General features: G+C 42.8%; 1 protein-coding gene across 1 annotated transcript in view; it reads right to left on the bottom strand.

Moving 5' to 3' along the window:
* Positions 1-3700: 3700 nt before the first annotated feature.
* LOC122539481 (putative E3 ubiquitin-protein ligase HERC4) overlaps positions 3701-13261 on the bottom strand; it is a 46903-nt gene continuing 37342 nt past the window's right edge. Inside the window, exons 20-23 of the mRNA XM_043674359.2 lie at positions 12617-12687; positions 11698-11881; positions 10769-10871; positions 3701-6574 (exon numbers count right to left, since the gene is read on the bottom strand). Of these exons, the coding sequence (XP_043530294.2) occupies positions 6366-6574; positions 10769-10871; positions 11698-11881; positions 12617-12687 (567 nt within the window). The 3' untranslated portion in view covers positions 3701-6365. The remainder of the gene's footprint in view (positions 6575-10768; positions 10872-11697; positions 11882-12616; positions 12688-13261) is intronic.

Here is a 13261-nt window from a genome sequence, read left to right as displayed (position 1 = left end):
AGGATAAGCTGTTCTGCTTGTAAAAGGGACAAGAACAAGAGGGCATAGATTTAAAGCCACGTGCAAATGAAGCAAAAATGCCATGCAAAGAAACCTTTCTCACACAACGCGCAGTTCGGCTCTGGTCTGCATTGCCTGGAAACGCGGTGGAAGTAGGTTCAATTGAAGCATTCAAGAGGGCTTTGGATGATTAGTTGGTTAGAAATGGTGTGTAATGGGTGTAGGGAAAAGGCAGGAGATTAGCACTAGGTCATGATGCTTACTTAACCAACTAGTGCAGACGCAACGGGCCAAATGGCCTCCTTCCACATCGTCACAATTCTGCGATTCTGTGTAGTACTTATTCAATCTCCTTTTAAAAATGAAAACCTGAACAATGTGCAGAATTTTGTGAATCCCTGGGTAGTGGAATGAAGGGTGTATATAGTGGAGAACATAAGAACAGAATTAGGTAATTCAGCCCCTCAAGCCTGTTCCACCATGGCTGATCTTTGCCATATATCTGTTAATAACTTGACTGAACAAAAGCAACTTCTCTCAGATTAACAACTGATCCTGCACCAACTGTCATTTGTGGAAGAGAGTTCCAAACCATTACCAGTAATTTCTGTTTTTGTTTCTGATTTACAGTATCCGCAGTTCCCTAGGCATGTAGATGTGCTTCGTAAGATCTCTCTCGAGCAGTCTGGCCCTAATTTTTACACTATACACCTGGTTCTAGAATCCCCAACCAGTAAAAATAGTTCACACTTATTTACTCTGTCTTTTCCTGTTAATATCCGAGAAGAATTCAATCAGATCACCCTTAGACATCTAAATTCAAGAGTAAACCAACCTAATCTGGATAATCTCTCCTCATAACTTGATCCCTGAAGCCAAACGCCAACTCGAGGACACCTCTTCCTACCGCCCCCTCGACCATGACCCCACCCCCATCACCAAACCATCATCTCTCAGACCATACAGAACCTCATCACCTCAGGAGATCTCCCACCCACAGCTTCCGACCTCAGTCCGGGAACCCGCACTGCCCGGTTCTACCTCCTTCCCAAGATCCACAAGCCTGACCACCCAGGCCGACCCATTGTCTCAGCATGCTCCTGCCCCACTGAACTCATCTCTACCTACCTTGACACTGTCCTATCCCCCATAGTCCAGGAACTCCCCAAATACGTTCGAGACACCACCACGCCCTCCACCTCCTCCAAGACTTCCGATTCCCCGGCCCCCAATGCCTCATCTTCACCATGGATATCCAATCCCTCTACACCTCCATCCGCCATGACCAGGGCCTCCAAGCCCTCTATTTTATCCTCTCCCGACATCCCCAACAGTACCCTTCCACCGACACTCTCATTCGTTTGGCCGAACTGGTCCTCACCCTTAACAATTTCTCTTTCGAATCCTCCCACTTCCTCCAGACTAAAGGGGTAGCCATGGGCACATGTTTGGGCCCCAGCTATGCCTGTCTCTTTGTTGGCTACGTAGAACAGTCGATCTTCCGTAATTTCACCGGCACCACTCCCCACCTCTTCCTTCGCTACATTGATGACTGCATTGGCGCCACCTCGTGCTCCCGCGAGGAGGTTGAGCAATTCATCAACTTCACCAACACATTCCACCACGACCTTAAATTTACCTGGATCATCTCTGACACCTCCCTCCCCTTCCTGGACCTCTCCATCTCCATTAATGATGACCGACTTGACACTGACATTTTTTACAAACCCACCGACTCCCAAAGCTACCTGGATTACACCTCTTCCCACCCTACCTCTTGCAAAAATGCCATCCCGTATTCCCAATTCCTCCGCCTCCACCATATCTGCTCCCAGGAGGACCAGTTCCACCACAGAACACACCAGATGGCCTCCTTCTTTAGAGACCACAATTTCCCTTCCCACGTGGTTAAAGATGCCCTCCAACACATCTCGTCCACATCCCGCATCTCCGTCCTCAGACCCCACCCCTCCAACCGTAACAAAGACAGAACGCCCCTGGTGCTCAACTTCCACCCTACAAACCTTCGCATAAACCAAATCATCCGCCGACATTTCCACCAGCTCCAAAAAGACCCCACCATCAGGGATATATTTCCCTTCCTTTCCCCTTTCCGCCTTCCACAAAGACCGTTCCCTCCATGACTATCTGGTCAGGTCCACGCCCCCCCACAACCCATCCTCCCATCCTGGCACCTTCTCCTCCACCGCAGGAACTGCAAAACCTGCGCCCACACCTCCTCCCTCACCTCCATCCAAGGCCCTAAAGGAGCCTTCCATATCCATCAAAGTTTTACCTGCACATCCACTAATATCATTTATTGTATCCATTGCTCCCGATGCGGTCTCCTCTACATTGGGGAGACTGGACGCCTCCTAGCAGAGCACTTTAGGGAACATCTCCGGGACACCAGCACCAATCAACCACACCACCCCGTGGCCCAACAGTTCAACTCCCCCTCCCACTCTGCCGCGGACATGGAGGTCCTGGGCCTCCTTCATGGCTGCTCCCTCACCACCAGACGACTGGAGGAAGAACGCCTAATCTTCCGCATCTTCAACCCCAGGGCATCAATGTGGACTTCAACAGTTTCCTCATTTCCCCTTCCCCCACCTCGCCCTAGTTCCAAACTTCCAGCTCAGCGCTGTCCCCATGACTTGTCCTACCTGCCTATCTTCTTTTCCACCTATCCACTCCACCCTCCCCCCTCCCCCACTCACCTATTGTATTCTATGCTACTTTCTCCCCACCCCCACCCTCCTCTAGCTTATCTCTCCACGCTTCAGGCTCTCTGCCTTTATTCCTGATGAAGGGCTTTTGCCCGAAACGTCGATTCTACTGCTCCTCGGATGCTGCCTGAACTGCTGTGCTTTTCCAGCACCACTCTAATCTAGAATCCAGAATCCCTGAGGTTCAAGTATCATTCTTATAAACCTATAGTATATTCCCTCCAAGCTCAATATATCCTTCCTCAGGTGCAGTGACCAGATCAGCATCTCTAGCCATACAGCACTCCCTTAGCATTACACTGGAGTAAACGTGAATACACAGGAGTTAAAGTATGACAAGTGTCACCAGTTAACATTAATTCAGTCCTCACTTTCTCCTACTGCGCTTTTCCAGCAACACATTTTCAACATTTATTAATAAGACAATCTCATGTATTTGTACATTCCACTCTGGTAACTGGATTTATTTAAAATAGGGAGCTAAATGCTCAGCCAATAGCCCTTACGGTGTCCAATATGAAAACGTCTGAGTATGGAAAGTGGGAAATGTTACAAGAAGCATGAATTTTGGCTAGTGATATCTTGCCGAAGTGTAGAAAAGATTGCAAGTCAATCTGTAAAGCAGAAGGGGCTGAAATATTTTGAAAGACCACAACTCCTTCATGGAGATGCAGGCAATTCCTTCAGCAGATAAATTATCAAAAATGTACCAACTCAGAAGAGTTGCAAATTTCCCACAAACATTGTGAACATATCTTTATTTCCAATTAGTGAGAATGTGAGTACACGTACGCTGTTGAGATTTCAGTGCATGTGTTGCTTAAATACTATACTTCAGAGCATATTAAAATCACATTGTTGAAATAATTTGTTAAAAGATGTCAAAATGTTTGTTAACTGCATCTGAATATGGTTTTGTTGAAATGTTGGATGATTTTTACCAGGTATAGAGCTGAAGAAACCAGAACAGATGGTTTTAAGTGACCTTTTATTTGCAATATATGATCTCCCAATAATTATTTACTTCAAATTTATTACATATGGTCCCAAAGAACATTAACACATAAATACAAAGATATTTGTCACATTTTTATTTTGGCGATATGTGAAATCAGTAACCTAATAGCTTGCCAACTCTGGTTTGGCCTTTTTCCTGCAGGATTCCTGCCTCAATCCCATTATCACCAGCCGGCCTCTTCACCCATCTCCATTATTTTTCTCACTAATAATCAAAAGTGTTTGGAATCAAAATGGAATTTATTTTTGAAAGCACCTGGTGTTTCCCTCCACAATCATCTTGCCCACCTCTATCCTGGTTCCTCACAGAATGATCTCTAATTGCTGGAACCATAGTGATCAGACCCTGGGCACTGAGCCTTAGTTTGTGGTGGTGGCATTCCTATCCTTTGACTCAAACCACTCAGAAACCTCTGAGTAATGGGTTGACATCCAGCATAGTCGGAACCTCATACTGTCCCCTTACCCTCCACCACACCAAAACCTAATCACCCTACTTGACCTTGGTCTAGATCGTTTTCCTGATGATGGGTTGTGAATCAGGCTAATGGGCCTGTCCACAAAGACAATGACTTTTCAGCAAGAGGCATCTGCCAGTAGTGATCTAATGATGGGAGACATGGTTGCCTCATGTGTCATCCAACTTTGCCACAGCCAATCAGATGGTGGAGAAATCAAATGATAAATCCACTGAAAGGAGTTGATTCAGTTGCAGGAAAATTAATTTATCACCGTAGTCCCAAGCATTTGAATTAGGAGCAAAAGTGGATGATTTGACCCTTCAAGCCTGCTCAGACCTACAATAAATCATGGATGATTTGTTTGTTTACTAAATTTCACATTTCCATCCAACCCTGATAACCTTGGATTCCCTTGCTGATCAATAATCTACCAATTCTCACCTTAAAAATGATAAGTAATTCCAGATCCGTCACCTTTTGAGGCAGAGAATTGTAAAGTCAAGCAACTGTCAGAAAAAAAGAATCTTTCCCTCATCCTTGTCCTAAAAGGGTGTTGCTTAAGTTTATAACAATGATCCCTCATTCTGGACTTACCCACAAAACATCACTTCCCACGCCCACCTTGTCAAGACCTCATAGGATGTTATAAAACTCAATCAGGTCACCCCTCAATCTTTTAAACTCCAGTGAAGGTAAGCCCAGCCTGTCCAATCAATCCTCACAAAACAGCTTGTGCATTCCAGATGTCAATCTAGTAAACCCCCTCAGGTTCATGTCCAACACATTCCTGTGTATGCAAACAATTCAAAATCTGAACTTGGACTCTCTTTAACAGGCTTGCCACTGTATTGTTGTCTGGAATCTTCCAAAGCTACCAAATTATACTGAATTGTTCAGAACACAGCATAGATTCCAATCATTCCAGACAAATGGTCTTGGTGTTAGGTTACACTCCAGGTGAACGTCCATCCCATTACTTGTCTTTTAAATTGATTATTTCTCATTATTATTCTATTCTTCCTCGTGTGATCAATTAGTGTTCCCTTTAATGTATCTATGCATTGTTAGGGGGTAAAAGCATAACAGCCGAAGGAAATATCCAAGCTAAGATTTCAAAATAAAGCACCCTATACATCTAGGATACTGAACGCTGTCTCTGCCACATATGTTGGGCATACTGGTGTCAACACAATTTGTCAACTGTCAAAAGTGGCCACTGTAATAAAAGTACATACTTTAAAAATGGGTGGAATTGTGAATTTGATGGCCAGTCTAGTTGATGAATAAACCTGCAAAGTCATGTTGTTAACAATCTGTTTAAAAAAGCACAAATTACCCCCATCTCCCCACTTACTGTTTGGTCTACATGGCTGATTAAAAGCCCACATGAAAACGAGTGTGAGTTGGTCATAACAGCCTGGCCAGTTTCCCCTGTAGTATGTAACGGATGACTGGATGTTGCTGGGAATGGAGAGTTTGAGTTATAAGGAGGAGATGGATAGATTGGAACTTTTTTCGCTGGAGTGTAGGAGGTCGAGAGGTGACCTTACAGGGGTTTACAAAATCAAGAGGGGTGTTAATAAGGTGAACGGCAGATGTCTTTTCCCTACGGTGGGGAATTTTAAGACTAGGGGACGCATTTTTAAAGAGAAAGATTTTAAAAAGACATGAGAGGTCAATTTTACAGAGTTGTTCATGTGTGAAGTGAATTTCCAGAGGAAGTGGTTGTAGTGAGGACAGTTACAATATTTAAAACACATTTGGATGAGTGCATGAATAAGAAATGTTTGGAAGGATAGATGGGAGTAGTTTAGTTTGGGATTATGGTCGGCATGAATTGGTTGGATCGAAAGGTCTATGCTGTAAGACGCTATGACATAGTGTTATGGTCACTTCCACTTAAATTCAATGGGGCCAAATGACCAAATGCCAACCACTGTTTGAAATAGGTCTCCTGAAATGACATATTTAATAAGTGAAAGTAACACCTTTGTATTTGATGGTCTACGGTAAAAGCAAATGATAGTGCCATTTGCCTAATGTGGGTGGGTAACTGTGATAAGCTTTGATGATGCAAGTGCTTAAGATTATAACATTAAAAGTCAAAATACAGTCCAAATGGGATGTATTGCCTTTTTTCTCTAATTGTAAACGTGCTTCATAATTTGTCAAATCTTTCTTGAGTGTTAATAGCTGTCATCAGTTTCTCTTTCAGAATTTCTTCGCTGCTGTATTCTGGAAGTCTCAGGGTACTAAAGCAGACATCTGCCTCTGGATAGTTGTCTTCCGAAAGTGGGCTCAGGGTAATATGTATGTTAATGCACATCATTCCCATCACTGGAAGTCGATCCTTGCTTGTAAGAAATACTGAGGAAAGAGGTTTAACTGTTAACACTGCATTATCGGTAAAACCATACCAATGATATTATATGCTTCATGTCTGTAACTATTCCTGAAGAAGGGCTTATGCCCGAAATGTCGATTCTCCTGTTCCTTGGATGCTGCCTGACCTGCTGTGCTTTTCCAGCAACACATTTTCAACTATTCGGATATGCCATGAATCAAAAATGACAGTCAGGAAAAGAATACTTTGGTCCATCAAAGCTGCTCCATGCCAGGATAGACGGAACATTGTGACTAAATGCTTGTCATCCATTGCCCCTACTTTCCAACTAATTCACCAACTGCTGTATCACATGAGTTGAAAGACTCTGAAAGAGCATTTTCTGAACTGTTTCATTAACATCCAGGAGACAAAGTTCATGTCTGACATAACTTGATGTCTCAGATATCCAAATTAGCCCATACTTACTAAGGCATTAATGAGCCTCCACACTGCAACTATCTACACACTTCCTTTCATATGATATTGGCAATGCCATAATTTGTTTATCTTCAATATTAAATTTGATAAAGAGTCAGTAACTCATTTATACATTGATGAACTTCTTAAAAAATAGTTATCCCAAGTATAACATTTGAGAGGCACAATATGAAAATTCAGCATTCATAAAGCTCTGTTCTAATGAACAATGTCTATCTTTAATAAGTATATATTTTTATGTATTAAATAATATGTTATAATGGACCTAACTCTAGAACTCACTGCAGAAGGGTATTGGTTCCAGATAAAAAAATAATGACTTCAAAAGGAAATTGGATAGGGACATAAAGAACATAAAGAAGATAAACTTTCAAAACCATTTGAAACTTGACCTTGGACTCCTTGAACCATTGCAGTCCTTGGGATATAAGTGCTGTTAGGGAGGGAGTTCCACCATTCTGTCTCAGCAATAGTGAATGTTGGTGAAAGAATCCCAAGTCAGGATGGTGTGTGGCTTGGAGTGCACTTACAGATGGGGCCATTCCCATGTGTCTGCTGCCCTTATCCTTCTAGGTGTTAGAGATCGAGGGGTTGGAAGGTCCTGTGTAAGAACCATTGGCAAATTGCTTCATTGCATCTTGATCATGGGACACACTGCTGCCACTTTGCATTGAGGACAGAAGTGAGTGAATCCTGATGGTAGTAGTTGGGGTGATGATCAAGCATGCTACTTTACCCTGGATGATGTCAAACCTTGAGTGTTGTTGGAGCTGCACCTATTTAGGAAAATGGAGACCATTCCATCACACCCCTGACACGTGTGTGTGTGTGTGTGTATGTGTGTGTGTGTGGGTGTGTGTGTGAGAGAATTCACAGCCTCTAACCTTACACTTCTCTCTGATCCTCTCATAATCTGTGTTGCTGCAGCAACAAAAAAATGCAACTTTTCAACTCATTCTTTATCTTTGTCTTCCTTCACAACATGTGTCATTGCAGTGAATCTTCACTTAACCCTCATAAAAGGCATGAGATACCTCTAAAAGTGAAGGGACCAATATTAGTATAGGCTAGATAAGAAACAAGCATTCACCTGCTCAAGCATATCCAATTACTAAATTAGATCAAGAATCAGTAACCTGTTTTTACATTGAAGAACATGTTGTGGTTCTGTTCGCCGAGCTGGAAGTTTTTGTTGCAAACGTTTCGTCCCCTGGCTAGGCGACATCATCAGTGCTTGGGAGCCTCCTGCGAAAGGTGTCGCCTAGCCAGGGGACGAAACGTTTGCAACAAAAACTTTCAGCTCGGCGAACAGAACCACAACAACGAGCACCCGAGCTACAAATCTTCGCACAAACTTTGATTGAAGAACATTTTAAAAAATAGTTACCTCTAGTAAAATACTTGAGGCACAAAATGAAAATTCAGCATTTATAAAGCTCTACTCTAATGAACCATGTTTATCTTTAATAAGTAGATTAAAAACTTTGAAGTTATGTATTAAACAGTAGATTGTAATGGACCTAACTCTAGAACTCACTGTGCAGAAAGGCATTGGTTCCAGATAAAATTAATGATTTCAAAAGGAAATTGGATAGGGATATAAAGAAGATAAGCTTGCAGAGCTGCCTCCCTTAAATGCCACCCCTTGAGTCTATGAGACCCTTTGTGGGTGATCTCACGATGGAAATTAGAGGAAGGCCAATTTTGATGGTATTAGGCAAGAACTTTCAAAAGCTGATTGGGGGCATGTGTTCGCAGGTAAAGGGACAGCTGGAAAATGGGAAGCCTTCTGAAATGAGATAACGAGAAACCAGAGAAAGTATACTCCTGCTAGGGTGAAAGGAAAGGCTGGTAAGTATAGGGAATGCTGGATGACTAAAGAAATTGAGGGTTTGGTTAAGAAAAAGAAGGAAGCATATATCAGGTATAGACAGGATAGATCGAATGAATCCTTAGAGTATAAAGGAAGTAGGAGTATACTTGAGAGGGAAATCAGGAGGGCAAGAAGGGGACATGAGATAACTTTGGCAAATAGAACTAAGGAGAATCTAAAGGGTTTTTACAAATACATTAAGGACAAAGGGATAACTAGGGAGAGAATAGGGCCCCTCAAAGATCAGCAAGGCAGCCTTTGTGTGGAGCTGCAGGAGAGATGGGGCAGATACTAAGCGAGTATTTTGCATCAGTATTTACTGTGGAAAAGGAGATGGAAGATATAGAATGTAGGGAAATAGATGGTAACACCTTGCAAAATATCCAGATTACGGAGGAGGAAGTGCTGGATGTCTTGAAATGCATAAAAGTGGATAAATCCCCAGGACCTGATCAGGTGTACCCTAGAACTCTGTGGGAAGCTAGGGAAGTGATTGCTGGGTATCTTGCTGAGGTATTTGTATCATCGATAGTCACAGGTGAGGTGCCGAAAAACTGGAGGTTGGCAAACGTGGTGCCACTGTTTATGAAGGGTGGTAAGGACAAGCCAGGGAACTATAGACCACTGAGTCTGATGTTGGTGGTGGGCAAGTTGTTGGAGGATTTCCTGAGGGACACTATGTACATATATTTATAAAGGCAAGGACTGATTAGGGATAGTCAACATGGCTTTGTGCGTGGGAAATCATGGTAGAAGACAGAGGGTGGTGCTGGAGGGTTGTTTTTCAGACTGGAGGCCTGTGACCAGTGGAGTGCCACAAGGATTGGTGCTGGGCCCTCTACTTTTTGTCATTTACATAAATGATTTGGATGCGAACATAAGAGGTACAGTTAGTAAGTTTGCAGATGACACCAAAATTGGAGGTGTAGTGGACAGTGAAGAAGATTACCTCAAACTACAACAGGATCTTGACCAGATGAGCCAATGGGCCAAGAAGTGGCAGATGGAGTTTAATTCAGATAAATGTGAGGTGCTGCATTTTGGGAAAGCAAATCTTAGCAGGACTTATACACTTAATGGTAAGGTCCTAGAGAACATTGCTGAACAAAGAGGCCTTGAAGTGCAAGTTCATAGCTCCTTGAAAGTGGAGTCGCAGGTAGATAGGATAGTGAAGAAGGCGTTTTGTACGCTTTCTTTTATTGGTCAGAGTATTGAGTACAGGAGTTGGGACGTCATGTTGCGGCTGTACGGGATATTGGTTTGGCCACTGTTGGAATATTGCGTGTAATTCTGGTCTCCTTACTATTGGAAAGATGTTGTGAAACTTGAACGGGTTCAGAAAAGATTTACAAGGATGTTGCCAAGGTTGGAGGATTTGAGCTACAGGGAGAGGCTGAACAGGCTGGGTCTGTTTTCCCTGGAGCGTCGGAGGCTGAGGGGTGACCTTATAGAAGTTTACAAAATTATGAGGGGCATGGATAGGATAAATAGACAAAGTCTTTTCCCTGGGGTGGGGGAGTCCAGAACTAGAGGGCATAGGTTTAGGGTGAGAGGGGAAAAATATAAAAGGGAACTAAGGGGCAACATTTTCACGCAGAGGGTGGTACGTGTATGGAATGAACTGCCAGAGGAAGTGGTGGAGGCTGGTCTAATTGCAACATTTGAGAGGCATTTGGATGGGTATATGAATAGGAAGGGTTTGGAGGGATATGGGCCGGGTGCTGGCAGGTGGGACTAGATTGGGTTGGGATATATATCGGCATGGACGGGTTGGACCGAAGGGTCTGTTTCATTGCTGTACATCTCTATGACTCTAACTGTATGTCGAATTTGTCTAAATTGTATAGCTCAGTGGAGTACTTACAGAGGAATTTTTTCTTCTCACCCAAAGACAGGTCATGGAACACTTTCCAAAACATCACAATGGTTGGATGTGATCTGCTGCAATTGTTGCTGTATGTGGTGTTCTGTTATATAAAAAAAAAATTTTTATGGTCACAATAGGACAAACCCTTCAGGATATGCTTGCATTTCAAATCCTTACATTGTCACATCATTGTTCTTGATGTCTCTGCTTAAAGACAGCTATGGCCAACGGTTCTGCAAACTCTACCATGGGCCAGCAAGGAAGCATGTTCTGAAGCCAATCCAGGTGGAAAAGGGATCAAACCCCATGATGTTAGTACCAGTTTGATCCATACCAGCCGGCAGTCTAACCAACTAAGTCAACCAACACACCGCCACCAATCCCCTCCAAGGATTTCAAGTCACTGTAGCAATGTACCCTTTTACACACATCTTGTGATCCAGGGCTATGTATGGTAATGGGGGCATGCTCCAAATTTGTTTCCATCATACGGAATTTCTACTGCTCTTAACTGCCATTGTTGGAAGGATTTGCAGTTTGATACTCATCTCACCTTGATTTTCACACCTTCCTTGGCCCTAATGTCCCAGAGTGGAACTTAAACCTGGAGCTTCTGATTAAAAGGCAGGGCCACTAAATTCCCTATTAATGTTCATAAGTGTATTCATCGATCTTTCATAGAGTTCATGGAGTCATCAAGGAGAGAATAACAGTCCGCATCCTTTAAATATAAGCTCATTCTCTTCCTCTGGTACGTCTTCTACATTAAGAAGGTGCTACATAAGTCCTGTTGTACCGTCAGTGTTTCTGAAATTTTGCTTTGTGCAAATTATCTGCCATGTTTCCCTGTATTAAAATAGCGACCTCATGGAGAGTCAGATACTAGACAGAATAATTCTTGTACAGGTTATGGATAGTTTTCAAACCTTTTCCAGAATGTTCCAATCATAGTCATCATTTCCAATCAATATGTCCATCAGCTCTTGTGGCTGGAAGAACTTTAGTAGAGTCTCGTCGCAAACTTTGTAGAAACCTCTTCGAAACTCACCAAAGGGTTCCTGAATTGATGTTGTGAATATGTAATTTACGCAGGCATTCACATATTCCTCCCTTTCATGGTAAGGAGACAGCAACATTAAAATATGACCCAAAAGTATGCTACACAAACAGACTACCAACAATGCAGTTTCGATGATATTTGTCTCCCTGGGTTGGGGTAACCTTTGACCACTGTCAAAAATGGACAATAATAGGCAACACAACTCTGCTGACAAGACAGCAGAGGCTGTATTGATGCCCAGAGGCCCAGACCAGTTATGGGAACGGCCTCATTTAATCACAACCTTATTGTAACTCAGGTGAGGCCCATGAGTTGAGGAGATGGATGGTAGGGGTAGGTCCTTCAGGGAGAGGCTGGAGTTTTAATTTTAGTTGCTTAGAGGCTACTCAATGCCTGGCAGAAACAGCATTGGGCAGGGAAAGACCAACTGGTCCATCAAGCCTTTCCCACATCCCACCTCCATTACCAGACATGACCTGACCTCTAGCAGCCGCTTTGTAGAAAGTCAAAGAAATATAAAACAAAACAAAACCTTAGCTGCAAAACAATAGCCCTCAGCTTACCCCTCAAATCTATCAAAAGTAAGACAAGGAGATTCTCAGAAAATGTAACATTTGCCAAGTTTCCTCTTTAAGGAACTAGGGCTAAGCATGCAATCAAGCCTGTTCATTAACAATACAGCAGGCAAGTCTTTTGTTTGGAACAGCTGAAGATCGACGACTAAACACAAAAGGAAGAGGTCTAAAACTCTGACCTCACTGTAGCTCCATTTACTTATAACATACTTGTTCTCTTTTGTCACAGCTTGGTTACTGCCATTTTGAATGAGCTCAACTTGCTTATCCTCCCACGTAATCTGCATTTAAAAAAAGAGTCAGTTATGATTTCTTTTGTTTGGAGATGCCGGTGTTTGATTGGGGTGTACAAAGTTAAAAATCGCACAACACCAGATATGGTCCAACAGGTTTAATTGGAAGCATTAGCTTTCAGAGCGCTGCTCCTTCATCAGGTGGTTGCCCTGATGAAGGAGCAGCGCTCCGAAAGCTAGAGTGCTTCCAATTAAACCTGTTGGATTATAACTTGGTGTTGCATGACTCCTTTTGTCCTTGTGATGTGAATCATTATTCTTCAGCTAATGATGAGTGATTCTTTGTGATAAGAATCAGGACAAGCAAGATAAACTAAATGGTAATTTCCTACAACTACACTTGAGAAGTTTTTCACTAGCAAAATGCACTTTTTTAAAATTTCAGATGAAGTGCTGGATCAGAAAGACTGACAGGTGCAGGAACATGCAACCCCTAATATGAACATTCAGTCCTACGACCTTCTCCATCATTTCATAGAATCATGGTTGATCTGTTTTATTTCAAATTCCACTTTCCCTGATAGCCTTTGATCTCCTTGCCTAACAAGAACACATCTACCTC

The sequence above is a fragment of the Chiloscyllium plagiosum genome, unplaced genomic scaffold (genome assembly GCF_037043375.1).
Source record: "Chiloscyllium plagiosum isolate Xiang-an unplaced genomic scaffold, Cpla_swu_hap1 HiC_scaffold_36, whole genome shotgun sequence".
NCBI classification, from domain to species: Eukaryota; Metazoa; Chordata; class Chondrichthyes; order Orectolobiformes; family Hemiscylliidae; genus Chiloscyllium; species Chiloscyllium plagiosum.
Note: the sequence above shows the minus strand (reverse complement) of the source record. Positions and strands in the feature narration are given on the sequence as shown.